Genomic DNA, 18,167 nt, shown 5'->3' with positions numbered 1-18,167 from the left:
GGGTACCCACTACTACTACTGTTCTGTGAAGTTATCATGCTAATAAACTTCATCAGGAGTCCCCTCTATTAGAATGTATTTAAAGTCAATATCTCTCCCCATCTTTTGTTCTAGCTCCACAAAAATGCATGCCTGATTAATCCCTGTTTTGTCAGGCTGATTTTGTAAGGATGACCAGGAAAACAGAATCAACAGGAACCGTTTTTCCCCATACTTCCAACCCCAGCGACCAGAGCTGCACATGCTGCTCTAAATAATGCCTTGGACATCGATGTAGAAGTACATCTCAGGAAGCACCTTAGGCACTGTTATCCTTTGCAGCAGTGCCTCCATTTTTACGAGGGTGGATGGTGATAGGACAAGGGGGAATGGTGTTAAACTGAGACAGGGGAGGTTTAGGTTGGATATCAGGAGGAAGTTTTTCACTCAGAGGGTGGTGAGGCACTGGAACAGGTTGCCCAAGGAGGCTGTGGATGCCCCATCCCTGCAGGCATTCAAGGCCAGGCTGGATGTGGCTCTGGGCAGCCTGGTCTGCTGGTTGGTGACCTGCACATAGCAGGGGGTTGGAATGAGATGGTCATTGTGGGCCTTTTCAACCCAGGGTATTCTACGATTGTCCACACCAACCTTTTCACTGTACAGCTGAAACGCATTTCATTCTTTTGTTGCCTCCAGGACACAAATGCCAGTTTCTATTGAGGCTGTAGTAGAGAGTTTTCCTACAAAAAGAGAGACTCTAAAAACAAAAAAGGGCAGGAAATATTTGAGGGTTGCACAAGTTTCTAAGTCTTCCCAAGGAAGAATGGGATCCTCCTCCAAAGAGTAACACCTCCCTGTTGTGTCACCTTCACAGTGGTCTCTGCTTTGCCTTTCTCTCCATTCTGGTTATTCTCAGTACCACCCAAGAAAGCCTCCCTGCCAACCTCCAGCCTCATTCACAGCTTCTGGATCATCTCCTGCCTATATGAAACATCAAATAACACTCCACAGGAAACTGTACCTAACGTTCCAGTAAAACCAAATGAAAGTTATTAAAGAGACATTCAGTTTGCTTGATGCTTTCCACCTTTGATAAAACTGTATTTTATTTGATCACAGCTTTCTATCCACTCTTTTACAACATCTTTCAATGTCATTAATTATGACTCCCTCCAAAATCCAGGACTGTGCCTAATAGTCAAGATCAAACTAACACATTGCACTCACCCTGTGAAGTCTGCACTTTTTCCACTTCTTTCTCTATCTGTGATAGAAACTGAAGAATAATTCAATACCTTCCAACCTCCTCCTTCCTTCCTCCACTGAACAATTGAACACAAATCTGCTTATGAGCATTCAACCCAATATATCTGCAATCAGCAATTCAGAGAGATGCCTGCTGCCACAAAAAAAAAAAAACAACATATCCCTAAAACTGTACTGCACCATCAGTTAAAAGGGCCCAGTCTTGATATCTCTCCACTTTAAAGCCCACAAACTTTGATTTAGTGTTTTCATAACCATCTACCCCAGCACTTCAGCTAAATGGCTTTCAACAAATGTAGTTCTGAGGAGTTAATAGTGGCTTTACAGCTGGAGCAGCCTCCAGAACTGCTAGTTTCAGTCTCAAAGTAATTACAACCTTCGAGATAATATTTCTTTTGGTTTGCAGAAATTACCTCAGTTGTCTTCACACAAGTCTGTGTGTTCCCACATCTCCTGAGACTGCCAAGTCTTCCAGGTCACCCTACCAAGTTTTATGACTTACCAACTGAATGCTTACTGGAATACTTTGAATCAGGCAATCAGTTAACCTGACAGAAATTGCTACCACATCAGGAATGTGTTCAGCTCTTCCCAATAACTGAATGGCACAGCTTGGTAAAAGTTTGTTTGCTATGTTTTTCCCCCTCAGAAACTCACCTGTAGAATTCTCTGCAGGATTGAAGGAAGAGCAATAAATGCAGCCATGTTGTTCAGCACTTGCATCGTCAAACTCTTCAAGGCTGAAACACCATGCATGAACAGTCACCAATACTCATTAGGATTCAAGGAGTAAAGAGGTGCATCTTTCAGATTAAGAGTTTCATTTCAGTTCATCTTTTCTAATATGAAAACAGTTTTATCACTTTTTACCTTGCACACGTTTTGCACTAAGCATCTCAAAAGTCAGCATTGCAGTGCCTCCCCTCCCATTTCCTACATACAGTAAACACTTTTAGATCTTCAGCCTTTCTTTGTAACACTGCCACTCACTTTTTTCAACTTGCATCCCTTGTTCATGTCATAATCCCACTGACTCTGAAACTTCCTAGCGTTAGCATTTGTGTGAAATTTTTTCCCTCTTGATCCCCCAATTCCCTACAGTAGGAGCCAATATCTGATAGGTGTGGACAACTGCAATTCAGCTTCTTGGTGGGGATATTTAGATAGCTAGAGCAGTTTGGGAATTAGCACATTAAGAATGAAAACAAAGCCAGTTCTTTGATATCCAAGTGTATTACGTTCTTTCTGATTCTGGTATCACTTCAGACAACATCTTTTCAGCAGGCATCAGCTCTCAAAATGGCTAACATAGGGAGCATTCTGAATTTAGAGGCCAAGTTGAATTGAGGGAAGACAGGTGATTTTTATTTTTCATTCATTCTGCTCCACACAAGGCCATCCCTATGAATCCAGATACAGCTAACAGACACTGGAAGGGAAGAAAAGGGGAGCCCAGACAAGGTGACAACCACCACATTTTCTTGTAACACACTGTAATCCTTAGCCACATGTGACTACTGCCACTGTGAAGTAGAGGGCTGCAACCAAACAAGAGGCACTATTACGTCCCAAGATGCCTTAAATCACCCATAAAAGGAGGCCTTTCAAGAATACTGCTCTAGATGTGCTACTGACACCCAGAACAGATTCAGAGAGCTGGAGCTAAGATTAGAGAATTTAGCTGATGTATTCACACTCTGCTGGTTTTAGGTACAACAGGCAGATGCAAAGACAGAGCACAAAAAGGCCAGGCAGAAAAGATGGCAGTGTTATGCCAAAAGTTACCAAGGTTTTCAAGCCTACTCAGAGCCAAGAAAGCCTGTGTGTGCATTGTTTTTCACAAAGACCATCTCAACAGAGCCAGCTGAGTACAGGAGGCTGTGCAAGGGTCCCTCTTCCACCCAGGGCTCAAAACAAGAAGTACCCAACAGCTGCAGTCTCCCCATATGACCTCGTTGAGCTTAGTGCTACAGCCACTACAAGCTAGATCAACTGCAAGAGCAGCAAGAGCAGGAAGTGAGTAACAGAACTGCTTTTCATCTATTCGATCAGCAGAGGAGGAAAGACAGCACACAGATTTGGGGTCACAGAAAGTCAAAATACTTACATTCAGCATATCGGTACTGTGAAGAGCCAGACAATTTCTGTGGGGACATCATAGCCTCCAGCAGGGGAAACCAGAGGGCCTAAAAGAATTGAATGCAAGAAAAAAAAATAGTGAGAACACAGTAAAAATGAGGTGTGACTAGTATCACAGCCCACTTCTAAAGGCTCACTTCCATATTATGAAAAACAGAATTACATTTCTCAGGTTTTGCCTGCAGAGGAACAGAAGTGAAATGCATTAAAGTCATCACAAAGTACTCATGAAAAGCAATCCAGGTTGCTTCTATCTTAGACCAAGATACTGTTTGACTGAGATCTGAGCACAGAACACCTCTGGCTCCTGTTGTTCCTTCTTTCCCTTTCTCACTGTTCCCTTCCTGGAATTGTGATAACAGAAGGAATCTACTTTTACTCCATTCTTGACTTCCAGACATGCCATCTCTTCAGACAGAGCATTCTCAATCTTGAATTCAGTTACCTGTGTTAAACACTCTATTAGAAATAAAAATAGGTTCTGTGTCAGTGACAACAGCAAAATGAAAACACAGCCTAATTCTCTCTGCAAGAGCTGAGGCAAGCTGTACCATCTCCAGCCCTTAAAGATCAGTCTGACATTGAAGTCAGGATATGTGAAGTATTCAGAGCAGCAGAATTCCACAGCCACATTGCAGGTAACATCAGCAGCTTTCTGCCACCACGAAGATGGCTCCAACCTAAGCATGCCAGTGCCTTCATGTGGTGTTACAAAAGCCATGATCTTTTGCTTTCTTTAGAGTCTGATTAACATTCAACCAAAATTTCAACTGCAGGTAAAAAAATGGAAAAAGAATACGGTCTAATCTACTTCTCCATTGCTGGTATGTGCTTCACCCTTACAAGTGAATATTTCTCTTGTGGGTTTAAAACCTGAGCAACAAGAAGACGAGGCAGAACAAAGCAATGGGCTGCTTGAGATGTGCCAGTATGGAATAGACAGGGAAAGGAAGGAGACATGAAGATAATGGCTCTGGAAATGCAGTGATGTAGGTTTTTATTCCCTTACCTCTCGCTGTTGCTGGTTTAAGTTGTGTGAATTCCTCTGGCAAAGGGCAATTGTTTTCATTAGGGTATCTTCAATGCTTTCGAGCAAGGGGAGTTCTGCTGAACCTGAGCGTCGGGTGAAAAATAAACTGCCATTACAGAAATGATTAGGTATGTTAACTCCCAGTCATTCTGCAAAATAAATTCATGCTGTTCTACTAAAAGCTGCTCCCTACAGTGAACTACTGCATTATAAAGACAGGTCCTGATTTTCTGCTCTTCAATAGATGCCCTACGTATTGTAGCATTTAAGACGTCTCACGTAATCAAATATGGAAGATTTAGCTGTAGTTCAGGACACAATCAAGTAACAAATACGAGCTCTGCATGTGATTAGGTGCACCCTTGAATCCTGGGGCTAGTGAAGAGTGCTTGTCTTCTATAGGCAGAACATTCTTACTTCCATGAGAAGGGTTTTTTTTAAGAAGTTGCTCCTATATTCAACATCATCACTGTTCATAGCTAATGACTGGTAAGGCTCAGTAATGAGTCTGAATGGATTCTAACAAGGAAAACATTTTGGTAAGGCACTAAGAGTAACAGCTGCAATCAGGAGTTAACAGAACAACTGAGCAGACACAATAAACCCCACTGGTTGTTCACAAGTCTCAACAGTGATCAAAGTAACAGATGAAGGAAGTGCAATCAGAATAACTGCCACAGCCACACCACGTAAAGTTAAGAAAGTGTCACCACAATATCTAAAAACCTGAAAGAGGACCTCATTATGCCACTTGTCAGACATACATTTTGTATTTTTTTGCATTCATCCCTTTTTAAGAGAAAGTGGAATTTAAGTTGGTAACTTACCTCCATCATCTTGTGTAAGCATCAGCAGCTTGCTCTGCAATCGCTGAAACAAAAGAGATCTCAGAACAGTAAGCTTGCAGAATGTTGATGGAAGTGTTTTTAAAAAGATATGGCTATTAGAGCTTGCCTTTATTTTCCTCCCCAGTACAACTAGCACTGTATACATTTCTTTCCAAATACTGAAAGGAAATTAGAAGCTAAAATATTATTTTTGATTAAGAAAACCAAATTTCAGTATCTGTTATCCATTCACTGTTTGAAGACAGCTCTCACAGTAAGCTGGAAAAGTACAGTGATCTGCTGAGCCTGCACACAACTCAATGTGCCATTTTTTGACACACGATAAACTCTTACATGGACTGCAGTGGGAAACTGGGAAGCAATGGCAGTATCAAATCTTAACACAGGACATCATGATGATGAAGAGCCTGGCAAAACTGTGACGCTCAGGACTTCAGGCAAAACTGCCACATTCAGAATTCCAAAGTACTGTACCTCGAGCATAACCCGAAAGGCACCATGGATATCTCCTTTCTTCTCCAGTAAATATGAGGAAGCTTCATGGAGCTGATGTTTCTGGGTTATCTAAGTTATAAATAAATAAATAAAAAGTGAACATCTATCTTAAGATATCTGCCAGAGTCTGTTTACTCCCCAAAAGGACAGCTGCATGTTCAGAGCTGCATGTTCAGAGAGGATGTGTCTGCACAGCCACATCAGCCAGGCTGAGCACCAGCAGGACCCTGCCCCCTTCCCCTGCTTACACTGCCTCAGTTCTGAAGCTGCACCATATTGCCACCATCAGCATTACAATCCTTAAATTTATGAAATCCACATCAAGGACAGTTAAGTCAAGATTTTCATAAGGGAAGAAATAGTCACTGTCCAGCAGTAATCAGATTTTGGCAGAGCTGCTACCCAAAAACCCTGCCTTGTATTATTTCAGATACCTTCAATATATTAATCAGAATTAACACAGACTATCTGTATTCTGCAGTTACACAGAAGATTCAGTGCACTACTGGCCTTTCTATAAGCCCTGAGACTAAACTCAAGATCATTATGTTAAACACAGCTAACAGAGCTGCAGTTTAGCAGCTTGAGGGGCCAAATACTGAAGAACTGATCCAGCACTCTGGTAGGAGCTGATGTGAATGCTTCCCCCAGTCCCTATGTCCTTATAACGTGTCTTTTCTACCTGGATGGTTTCCTCCAGCCTGCAGTACTCCAGGACTTTTAGTGTCTCCAGAACGTGGTCAGGGCTGTGTTGACACAGCAGCTCGATGAACTGCTCCGTGATGTGGGGTGGTAGGTGCAGGAGATCTTGATTGATGCCTTCTCTGGAATATAAAAAGCACAGCTCAAAAGTCCGGCTGGAAAGAAGAGCTTCTAATTCAATTGTGTGTTGCCTTTTATGCTTAATACAGAAGTAAAAAATTTGGCTGTAAGAGCAAAATTACAGCATCTCTACTAGTGCTAAAGTCTGTTAGGAGGCATTCCAGTTGTTTCACAAATGGAATATTCTACCAATACAAATATTCTACCAATGCCTCAGCATACATTGAACTATTAAAGATCCCCAAGAAGAAAGGTTCCAGCACAGATATCTTTTCAGCAACTCAATGGCAAAGACATGCAAAAACCCACCTAATTTATTCAATAAGCTTTAAGATTTGAGCAGTTTTCAGATGCTGACTATGTGTCTGTCCTGTAGAGCTCCCCCAAGCAAGCTTGAAGAAATACTGCCTTTTGCTTATTGTTACTGAAGCTGCTCTTTGATCCACATTATCGCTTTTTAATGCATCTTCCACTGGAATATGACCTCTCTATCTACTTCACTCAGATACGTATTCACGCTTCTATTAGGGAAACATCCTCACTTTTATTCAGTATTTCTTGTCAAACTGAACAGAACTAGCAAATTGCCCTTGCAGAGTCCATCACTACACACTGGTTGATTAGTGCTGGGTCGTTGGCAGAGCAAGTTCCCACCTGTAAAAGTGTGAACATCCCCTGCATATTGCTCAAGACTGAGCCAAAGGCTGCCTCTGCTCTCAAGGGTTTTGCAATCAGCTGCCACACAGAACTGTATTAAACAGGAACTAAAAATATCTGCTTCATTTCCCAGCATGAGATCTTCTTAATCAACACATGCAGGTGGAGTCCTCACTCACTGCTGTGTTTCCTGGCCATGCTGTCTCCCTGATCTCCTCTGCCACGATGGCCATGCACCCAGCACCCAGCAATGCAGACCCCAAACTGCTGTGGGTAACTCCGCTCACAAAGCCAGACTGCAGTTTTCCTTCTGATTGCAGCCCAGGTAACTTCCACAAGCAAAACTCAGATCCCAGTTAAACTCCCTCTGAAAGGAACTTCTCCAAAACCCCTCCAGCAGCAGCAGTGCTTCGTGCAATGAACATTTCCCAATCCCTTGGCTTATGAAGCAAACTTATAACGTGGGGAAAATAGAACAGAACTGTGTCCAGTTCCCACAGCTGTCCCTGCATCCTGACTGTTCTTTACTCATCTTGTTTTTAAAGGGCAACGTGAAACAAGAGATTTCCAAGAGTTGGGATGACACTGATGATCCTTCTCAGAGACAGAGCACCTACGTACAGCCTTTCAAATGAACAGCAGCTCCCCACCACTGCAGATTAAATCTCACGTAGCAGATCTGATTGATTACACAGAGGAACAGCAGAAGTTGATCCTGTCTAGGCAACAAGGCTCTGAGGCCTGTTCTGAAGTTCCCTCTGGGAAAGAAAACAGATCGTGATATGCATTTAGTTTTGTTACCCTTCTGACCAGGAATTCATGATCAGGGGATGCACTGATGTGCCAAATCCCATAGCTGTGTGATGGGAGAAGCTGAACACAGCACACGACCCTGTTGTTTCCTGGGAGCTATGAGGATTCCCATCAGCCAAGAAAGACCAGGAGAACACTGTGCCTCCAGCAAGCCAAAAGAAGCCTTGTGCCACTGCAATGTCAACTGCTTGATTAGATACCATATTTGTGCAGAAAATGAAAGAGTACTGATCAGGCTGTCCAAAATATGGACACAACTGTGCAAAACTTGGTATCCAAGCTGTAGCGTTCTAACAACTGTTCCACTCTTCTTTTCTACTAGACTGAGGGAAAGAAAGGAAAATAGAAAAAAGCACTTGTCTAAAGTAATTTCAGCCTACAGAAATGGGAAAAATGGCAAGCCACACATTTTTAGTATGAGAACAAAATTATAGTATGGAAATAACTCTGACACCTAGGATTTGTGACTTAACGAGCAAGCCAATCTTTTCCTTAACCATTTCACTTAAGAAATCCAGACAAGCAGTAAGGGAACAGATTTTGGTTATGTTAAAAACCAAGCTGCTGTCCTGAGCCTTGCAGGTCCTGTCCAGCCCAACACAATCAGGTTCTCCTTCGATACCCCCATGGCAAACAGCTCCCCAGCCACACTCTGCGTGCTCCTTTCTAAAAGGAAGAGACCACCACCAATTCCTCACAAACCATGGCACAGCTGAGCCTTGTAGAGCTGTGGTTAGCTGTCAGCAAGGAGAGCCTCTGTGACACCCTGCAAGAACACTGAGTTGCTAAATACATGTTAGTACAATGTATGACTTTGTATTGCAAACAGACATGCTTCATTGTTTTATTTGTTTGTTTGTTTTTAAGGAAAAGAGCTTAAAGTGGAAACTGGCAATGGCTGTGATTAATGAACTGAGCAACACACACTACATTCTCCATTTTCTGTGGCTGCTTATATCATACGAGCATAAGGACATTTAGTTTTAATTTCCCTCAGCAATTCCTGTTAACCCTGCTTTCTCCCTCCCCCCTCCCAGCTCCTTTAAAATAAATCTCCAGCTAAATTAAATGGGCCAAATTAATCCCTAATGCAATTCCACCAACTCAGTACGTTAGAGCAGCGTGACGCGCCTTGTCCCCCATACCATCCAGATAGAGTTTGTTTCTGAGACAATCCAAGCTTCTTTGATTCTCTATTTTAATACAAATTCTGCTCAGAAGCAGCATATAAATACACAGATTGACTGAAAAGAGACAGGTGTTGTGACAAGAACCAAGTCACTATTGAAGGTATCTGTACACTACGAAGTATGGCTGTATCTACAGACTGCGTTCTGCACTCTCAGGTTTCCTCCTCCCCCCCTTGGGGTACAGGTCAGCTCTCTTTGTCTTAGAAGCAGACAATCTTAGAAGCAGCATTGAGAATTAACACACAAAACCTTGAATGTTACTGAAGAAATAAAAATAAAAGGGAAAAAAAGGGAAAGAAAAGGCCCCTCCAGTAATCTAGGATCTCTGTTTCTTACTGGCAACATAGCTCAGTAACAGCAGCTTAAACACTGAGAACTCCCTCTTTAAGGTCAGTTACAGTCACACATGAATTCACAGTATTTAATTTTGTTCTTTCCTTTGCAACTTTCCCACTTTTGCTTATTGAGTAACCTGGCAACTGCATCACAGGCACTACGGGGCCATCTTCATTACTTGGGATGCAGAACATCACACTGCAGTAGAGAATTAGAGGAGTTTAAAGCACAGCTGGAAGAGGAATGCTGACAAATTCTGCTATGATGCAGATGGTACAGTAAGACAGGTCACAGGGCCTGAGGCTGTCTGCTGAGTCTTTGAGTCTTGGGGGGAGGAAAAACAGAGATCTTTTGGAAGATCAGATACAGAAAGTGGCTTCCTACCAAACTGCCCTGATTGTGTATGTTGATTCTTATTAGAATAGACAGAACTACAGGAAAAACAGGTTGTATTTAGCTCTGCAATAGAGCTAAACTAGATGCATTTATCATTTGTGGATCATGCAGAAGGTGATAAGACAGGTTAATCACTGCCTGCACTGGGTCTCGCTTGCTGCAAGTGGTATCACAGCACAACCAACCCAAGCTGATGCTCACTAACCCAGTTAGCATCCAACTGGGTACCACCTCTGCTTAATTTTTTCTGTTAGTTTGTTTAATCTAAACCATTCTGTTTGCCTCCTATAAAACCCAAATAAAATATTTCTCAGCAAACAAATGTTTGTTGTTGTCGTTGTTGTTGCTTTTTTTTTTTACACTGAAGAAACATACAAGGCATGGGAGTTCATCCCTTCTATACAAAGACAATGGTAGAACTTAAGGAAAATCCAAACTGATCATCTAAAACATGCATTTGTACTCCAATGAGAACTGAAACATTGACACTGTATCTAATATCTAAATCCATTACCTTTTCCAACTCCTCCTCTTCATAAAGCATAATTAATTTGTAGCTAACTGACAAAGTGGGATCTCTCCTTTAATGGCATTAGCAATTGCTATTGGATATGTGCATAGATAAATGTCTTACAAAATAAATGTATAACATCAAGGTCTTGAAGCATTTGAAACTGATTCAATGAAAAGAGAACGCTCAGTGCTGACATGCTGGAAGAACAGGAGCAGATGGAACAAGTAACTAGTTAAAAGCTTTCAATGAGACATGGCAGGAATTCTGAGATGATAGAAATGCAAACTGTCAATAGATCAAAACACATTCCTGTGTACGGGAAATCTGGGCAGTTTGGTCAAGTAATCAAACCTGTGGGTGCCTGAGAACAGAAATGTCAGCTCAGTCACAGGGGAACCATTTCACAGACTTCCCAAAGAAGCTGTCAGGGCAATGCCTACTCCCCCCCCGATGTGGGGGAGACATTACATTGCATTTATTGGAACCCACACTGCTTCCCAGTTAGGAAGGCAGGCGTGGGCTGCTTTAAGATCATCCCTAGAGCACTTATTTCTGTGCTAGCCTTCTCACCTTTGGGCAGTCTGAAGAGCAAATCACGTTTTCTAAGCCCCCAGATTGGGTGTAGACTATATACTGATGCACTGTGCCAAATTAAAATGTTTTAAGCCACCAAAAGGTCAGATTTGCTTACGTACCTCGGATCAAGCAGACTCCTTAGAAATTGGAAGAGTAAGAACTGGTCCTGTACAACAGGAGGAGACAGAGTATTATTACTTCAAGTAATTAGCTATAAAGAAGTGATTCCTGAACTACTTTCATGGTTTGTGGCTGGTGCCTTTAGACATTTGCCTTGAGTAAATAATTATGCACCACTCTTCAAGAATATTTGCTGAACTGTGAACACAAGCCATACTGCATTCAAAACTGAAAACTGCATTATCAAGTGATGCAAACAGCAACACAGAAATCATAAGTTTTTATGGTCAGAACTTTACAAGCAGGTGCAATAATCCATCTGAAGTAACTCCTGCAGCAGAGTACCTACCAAGCTATTTTTTCCCATTTATGACACAGCACCAACTAGCCATTACTGCCAGCCATCATTTCTTACATGAACAGCAACCTCACTGTAAAGAAGTGCCAACATTAATGAGCTTTGACACCGTACCTGAAGGTTTGCAATGATGCTCTCAATCTGCTCAGTGAAGTGGATGGCCACCAAGTCAGCTGCTTTACACGGGCTGAGTAGCAGTAACTCCTTTGGAGTGGCAAACACAGCAAAAATCATTACTTTTATAGATAATGTAATTATGCAGCATCACCGAGGCCATTCATACTGTAAGAGCATCTTTCTCTAGAGGAAAGCTGAAAGCTGTAAAATAACAAGTACTATCACAGAAAAAATGGTTATGAAAAAACCTAGAAGGGTGGCATGTAAAAGCCATCTCAGCTCTCGCTTGAGGAAATGATTTCATCCAGTTTTTTGAAAGCTGTGCTGTACTTCATGCCAAGAAGGCCAGCTAGTACCAGCTGGGAAGAGTTCCAGCAACAGAAAGGAAACAAAGCCATCAGTTAACTTTAGGACATTTCTTAGTGTTTAAGGGGCTTGAACTGAACCAAATCAGAGGTTCAACTGCAGATTTCCCATAACTTAATTCCTCTGATATCTGTTTAGACATGGAAAAAAAAAGTCTTTATGGAGTAATAAGAAAAAAAAAATCTTTAAGATGCTTGTGCGTTTGCCTCCTGCCAAGCCTAACCCAAAAGTCTTCCTATAAAACCAGTTTACACAACACAGAACATGAATTTTCACTCCCAATGCTTCCAGATGAGAAGCAACTGCTTCCAACCTCTATTGGGTACTTGACAGCCCTTCACAAAAGATCCTGTTAAACCTACAAATAAACAAAAACAATTGGAAATGTGATAAAGAAAACATCTATGAACACACATGGATGGGAGGAAAACAACTGAAGAAGTTACTCATCAGTAGCTTGGTCTCCAGACAGACATAGCAGCTGGCATTCACCGAGTTTGGGGGCAACAGACCACAGTAAAGAGAGGAAAGCAAGCTATAATGATGTTATTACTTCTCCAGACTGGAGGATTAAACCTAGCACATCACAGAAACAGCATTTTGTGAGGTTTCCACCACAACATTTGTCTTCTGTATTGTATGTGAAGCAGTTCTGTGGTGTGTGACCCCAGAAGACCTTAACATCAGAGCAAGGCAATCAGAGGGATGCAGGAATGCAGACTTAGCATGATGGCCCTCATTTGTTTCTCTCTGCAGAAACCTTTGCTGGGAGTTTCCAGGCATGCTGAACACAGCACTGCCAGGATGGTGTGCAGTGGCCCAGCCTTCCTGCAGCTCTTGGATCTGTGTGTCTCCCAGCTTTAACCATTTGTGAACTTGCCACTTCTTGAGAAGGCAGTGCTGACACAGGTCTTGTGTGCCCGAGGACAGGAAGAGCCACCACAAATAACATTATGATTAAAGAAAGGTCTTATGCTTCATTTTGAAAATGGACATCAAGGACCAATTGCTAGAAGGGATGATGGAGAAAAGAAAAAAACACCTGTCAAACTCCCTATTACACAACCAGCAGGAAAGAAGCAGTAACAGGAAAGGTTCTGGTTTCAGCTGAAGAGGTTGCCTTCCTGCTTTGATACCTCAGCAGATGAAAGGACAGCTGTTTGAAGACCTAAAATCACTGCAATTCTAGTAAATTATAATGTCCTCACAAAACTCACTATTATGAGCCTTTTGAATGTTTGAGAACAGAACTAATACACTGGAGAAGAACAAAGTCCTCAGCCCCCAGTAAGCTCCTGAGCCACGTGAAATTGCAGACACTGTTCACCAATCCCTGAAAAAGGAAGATGTCAAAAGGAAAGAGGGAGGTGATTCCAGCTGCAGCACCCAACAAAAGTGACCCACAGAAAAGGTTATTTGTCCAACATATTTCTGGAAGAAGATGCAAAGAGTAGAGGGAAAGGGAAGCTCAGTCACCCACTAAGCCAAGAAACGTGTGCCATATATTCCAATATAAGCAGATACACAGGTACTCAGTGGGAGAGAAAAACAAAGCAGTCACAAGAAAGCAGCACAGTGGACAGCAGTTTGCTCAACCTAAAAAGCCCAGCATGGAACCAGTCAGCTTTCCACAGCATTAGCATCACCACCACCACCACATTCCATAGGATCTGGAAGTGCATCTGGAGAGCAGACTACTTTCAGGTGCTGGTAGAGACTAAAAGTATTCTGTATCTTTCAAGTGGTATCTGGTACTTTTCTGCTTTCCCTGAGTGATGCAGACTTCTGTAACCACTTTCAGCTACGTGGTCTGGGCAACTGCATGCCTGCTTGCTTCACAGATAGAGTTATTTTCCTGGCTCACCTCCAGATCACCCTGGAGGAGACTGACACCAGCTTGTAACTACTAGAGTTATAATGGATTCCCCCTGTCTACTGTCTGGGAAATTATTTCAGACATCTCCACCTCCTGAAGCAAAGGAAAACCGAAGAGATAGGAAAAGTTATTAGATAGATAAAGTCTAGCAACAGTCTGCATTTTACAGCAGAAGCTGTGACCCCATTTTCCTACAGGTTAGAATTGCCAGGATATTGAGGTTGAATGCTATCATCATTGTAACACGATAAAATTTGATACCACAGATTGTGAAGTCAGCAGTATCAACGTCCTGAGCTCACTGCTGCTGCACATTCAGGAGATACAACACCTAAATGTGGATGACTTCCATGTTACACAGCACTTACAAGCCATCATCATCTGATACAGCCCCATCCTCCTAAAAGCAATACTTGAAACCAGGAAACCAAGGAAGCCAGTCTGAATTTAAGAGGTGCATTTACATTATGATGCTACTAAACCACACAAGCATCTTAAAGTGAGAGCTAAATTGTTTTGTTCAAGCCACAAAACACTTCTACCAACAGAGCAGCACCAGGCAGAGCCAGCAAGTTGACAGGAGCTCAGGTATCATGGGTGTAGATAGACTGTACCTCTATATGTTCCAAAGCTTTCTTCCACACTGCCTGCTTTTCTTCAGCACTGTAGCCAGGCATGGACAGGATGTTGTGAATATAGTTGAAAACTTCTTCCTGTAAAGCATAAAACCACCAGTGGTACAGGATGCTCTTCAATGCTGCTAACAGCATTGTTGTTAACTGAGGATGACCTTAGGGCTAGTACTCTCTTATTAAGCAAGTCAGAAGCTTCCTGAAAAGCTGCCAGGAGTAAAAAATAAAATAAAATAAAAGTCAAGAGAGACAGATCAGAGAATGACACTGAAAGTATTAAAAACTAAGGTCGAAGTGTTCCTTCACTATTGTGGACTACTTCTTGCTCACAAGGAAAAAGCACAGGACATCAATCCTCAGCTAAAAGTATAGGCAGAGAAAAGATTCCCTTACACCAGAGTGGTAGAGTTTTCCTCCCAGTGAATGCTCAAATTCTTCTTTGATATTTACCTCTCCCCCAGGTCTTCCTACACAGTTCAGCTCAGATACTCTCCTGCACCACATCTTTAGACCACCTCACTATCATAACCTCTCCCTACTGCTTCACCCACACAACCTTCAGCACAGCACATTCACATGGAGCTGATGAGATCACATTTGCCAGACTCTGCCCCCAGCTTTTGATGGTAGTAGAGAATATCTGAAAAAACTGCAGATCTGCAACTAATAGACAACTAAAAAGCAAAAAGAGGGGACTAATGACAAAAAAAAAGCATTGCCTTTAGCAGCATTTGCAATAAATCACAATCAGCATTTGAGTTGTATGTATTAGCACTGACTAAAATTGAAAGGGAAACCAAAAGTTCTGAAGCTTGAAAAAAAAAAAAGTCAACTCCTCTCCAACACACAAGTACAGAAGCCTTGACTATGAGAAAACTCAGCAGTACAGGAAGGTATGTTTTGAGACAGAACCACAACAAGACAGCAGGGCTGCTGTACCCACACATGCTACTGCCAGCAGGACAGGCTGCCTGCTATGGAGAAGAAAGGAGGAATTTACTCACCTTTCTCACTGGATCACGCAGGTAGCAGTCAATGATTTTGTCGTAGCGAAGCTGTCGTTCATACATGAACTCACAAATCTGATAGCTAAAATGAGAAAGCAGGTTTCACTGGCTCTGCTGTTCTTAGATCATCTTGCTTTTCCATAAGGTAGTCAGCTCTAAGCTAGGCTAATGCACAATACTAATTTGAAGAAATACATTGAATGTGACTCAGTAATGTGTTATGACACCTTCTTAGTTTCAGCTTTTAACAAACACCTTTAATATTTTGAGTCAGGAAGAGACAGGATGAAAACAGGTGCAACAGAAGCAAAAAGCATGAAGGTCCTGCTAAATAGCTTCATGCCATGGGTCCTTCAGCTCCAACAGAAATAGAAGAGCTGGTGTCTTGGGCTCCCACAAGCAAGGAGAAATAAAATGGATATTCAGTGATCCAACTGATTGTGGTTCTGATTCTCAAGTGCTAGCAGTGCATTTCTGAGTCCCATCAGGGCTGAAAAATATGATGTAGTCACTCCACTTGGACATATAAGAGAACAGGCAAGGCACACCCTACCATTACCTACTCCTCTGGTGCTTCATTGTATGGTGAATTAACTCACATAATATCCAAACTGAAGGCTTGGATGAAGATGCTTTCCCTGGCTGACTCTGTTCAGGCATAACAGACGCTTTCTGAAAGGGTAAAGCAGCTAAAGGAGATGGTGGTAATTTTCAGCCTTTCCCAGACACTGAGTTTTGTCTCTCCTACTCAATTCTATAACAAGTACCGTGGGGGTGGCTCCAGACCCTTGCATGCTTTTAAAATCCACCTGTGGGCCTCACCCCGGCGAGTCATCTCCATCTGTCAGTGGTAGAGTATTCAAACAGACAACTATATGTCTGAGCACAATCTGAGCTCTAGGATAGGAAGTGCCAAAACGTATCAAGCCCCAGAGTTTCATGCTGAAAGGTTCTCGCAGGTCTAACAGAAAGCACTGGTAAGATATGATGGAGCAAGCACACCCAGTGAGATTAGAAGAGAGACAGGGACAGATAAACGTGAACATATTAGATGAAGCATATGTGAATGCACAGGGAAAACAATCCTAAACAAAGCTGTGAAGGAGAAACTAGACATGGAAGAAAAAAGGCTACGGAGGAGTTTTAGAGATAGTATTTATGTACTGTACCCAGCAACTTACAATTCAGCTTTTTCTGCCATTTGGATAAGACGACTCTCTTCAAATTGCACTATCCCTCCTGCCTGCAGCAGTTCTAACAGGACCTGCAAACAGGAAGGGCAGTTGTTTGTATTGCAGCTGGAACTGAACAGCCAGTGTCGTTCAGAAGTACATTGCTCCTGTTCCACTAAACTTTGTGTTAACACAGGGCTTGTTTTACAATTTATTTGTAACTGATTGCCCCATTAACTACGAAGGTTATGCATTTAAACTGTTCTGTCTCTGATCTTACTGCTGTCAAACCTCTCTTGAAGACAATGCTGGGGAAGAATCTTCTCTCAGTCCTTCTGTACCCTTCTGGTCATCACTCCTATATTAGCTAACTGTTTTGGCATACAACCTTCACTATGACCATCAGCCAGCACACCCATGCCCACCCAAAGCCAAACTCTGCTCTACAGCCTGGACATACATAGGGCTTACAGAAATGTTTCCTTGAGGGCCATTACCTGCTGCCTCTCTGAATGCCGGGAGTCATCATCCGGACTGCAAAGAAATTCAAGGACCTGTGTGAAGATGTAGAAGTTAGCAAGAATTAGGTTTAGCTGCCATAGATGTTAGCCTGTGAATTTTTTTTTATAGCACAAGAAAATTAACAAACACATATCCTAAACTCCAGAATGGTTTTGGGTGCACCCAAAGGAATCAGCTAGCCAAACCATGCAGGCAATCTGCTGATCATCAAGATGCACAAGTGCCCAGCAGTCTTCAGTAAAAGCATTCTGTGAGCACCAACGCTGGCAACAGCAAATCAGAACAGAATGGTCCAATTTGAATTTACAACTATTCATCTATGAGGTACTCTCTACTTGATCCTATAACTAAGGATACTTAAGACTGCTGAAGGACATCACAGGAGGGAAAATCATGACCCTACACCTGGGTCTAGGGCCAGCCTTTGGTAATTCAGGGAATATAAAAAACTCAGGTGACCACACGGTTCTTCTCTGGACTATACACAAAACAGCAGCAACCACTACTCCAACCCTTCTGACTTCTCTCCTGGACTGTGCCATCTCTCCCAAAACCCAGGAAAATCACATAATTCATGCAAATAAAATGTATCAATACCCAAATCTATTTAAACTTCATAAACCTTTTGTCTGGTCTTAAATTATGACAAAGGAGCCTCGGGTTACACCAGGGGAGGTTTGGATTAGATGTCAGGAAGAATTTCTTCATGGAAAGAGTGGCATTGGAACAGGCTGCCCAGGGAAGTGGCAGAGTCACCACTCCTGGAGGCATTTAAGAGACATGTGGATGTAGTGCTTAGGGATGTGGTTTAGTGATGGAATTGGTAGCGTTTGATGACAGTTGACTCAATGATCTTATGGGCCTTTTCTAACCTAAATGATTCTGTTTTCTAAGTTATTACTTATCGATGTTCACATATCTGTATTATTACTGAAG

The 18,167-nt window shown here is 42.3% G+C and overlaps 1 protein-coding gene across 1 annotated transcript in view; it reads right to left on the bottom strand.

Annotated features, from left to right (window-relative positions):
- Positions 1 to 18,167, bottom strand: part of VPS8 (VPS8 subunit of CORVET complex) — a 63,823-nt gene that overhangs the window by 14,985 nt on the left and 30,671 nt on the right. The window contains exons 29-40 of the mRNA XM_031596574.2: positions 17,207 to 17,263; positions 16,719 to 16,801; positions 15,535 to 15,619; positions 14,513 to 14,611; positions 11,654 to 11,743; positions 11,181 to 11,227; positions 6,440 to 6,581; positions 5,737 to 5,826; positions 5,242 to 5,284; positions 4,394 to 4,497; positions 3,353 to 3,431; positions 1,903 to 1,985 (exon numbers count right to left, since the gene is read on the bottom strand). Coding sequence (XP_031452434.2) covers positions 1,903 to 1,985; positions 3,353 to 3,431; positions 4,394 to 4,497; positions 5,242 to 5,284; positions 5,737 to 5,826; positions 6,440 to 6,581; positions 11,181 to 11,227; positions 11,654 to 11,743; positions 14,513 to 14,611; positions 15,535 to 15,619; positions 16,719 to 16,801; positions 17,207 to 17,263 — 1,002 coding nt within the window. The remainder of the gene's footprint in view (positions 1 to 1,902; positions 1,986 to 3,352; positions 3,432 to 4,393; positions 4,498 to 5,241; positions 5,285 to 5,736; positions 5,827 to 6,439; positions 6,582 to 11,180; positions 11,228 to 11,653; positions 11,744 to 14,512; positions 14,612 to 15,534; positions 15,620 to 16,718; positions 16,802 to 17,206; positions 17,264 to 18,167) is intronic.

Source organism: Phasianus colchicus, chromosome 10, assembly GCF_987193195.1.
Source record: "Phasianus colchicus chromosome 10, bPhaCol1.hap1.1, whole genome shotgun sequence".
In the NCBI taxonomy this organism is placed as follows: Eukaryota; Metazoa; Chordata; class Aves; order Galliformes; family Phasianidae; genus Phasianus; species Phasianus colchicus.
Note: the sequence above shows the minus strand (reverse complement) of the source record. Positions and strands in the feature narration are given on the sequence as shown.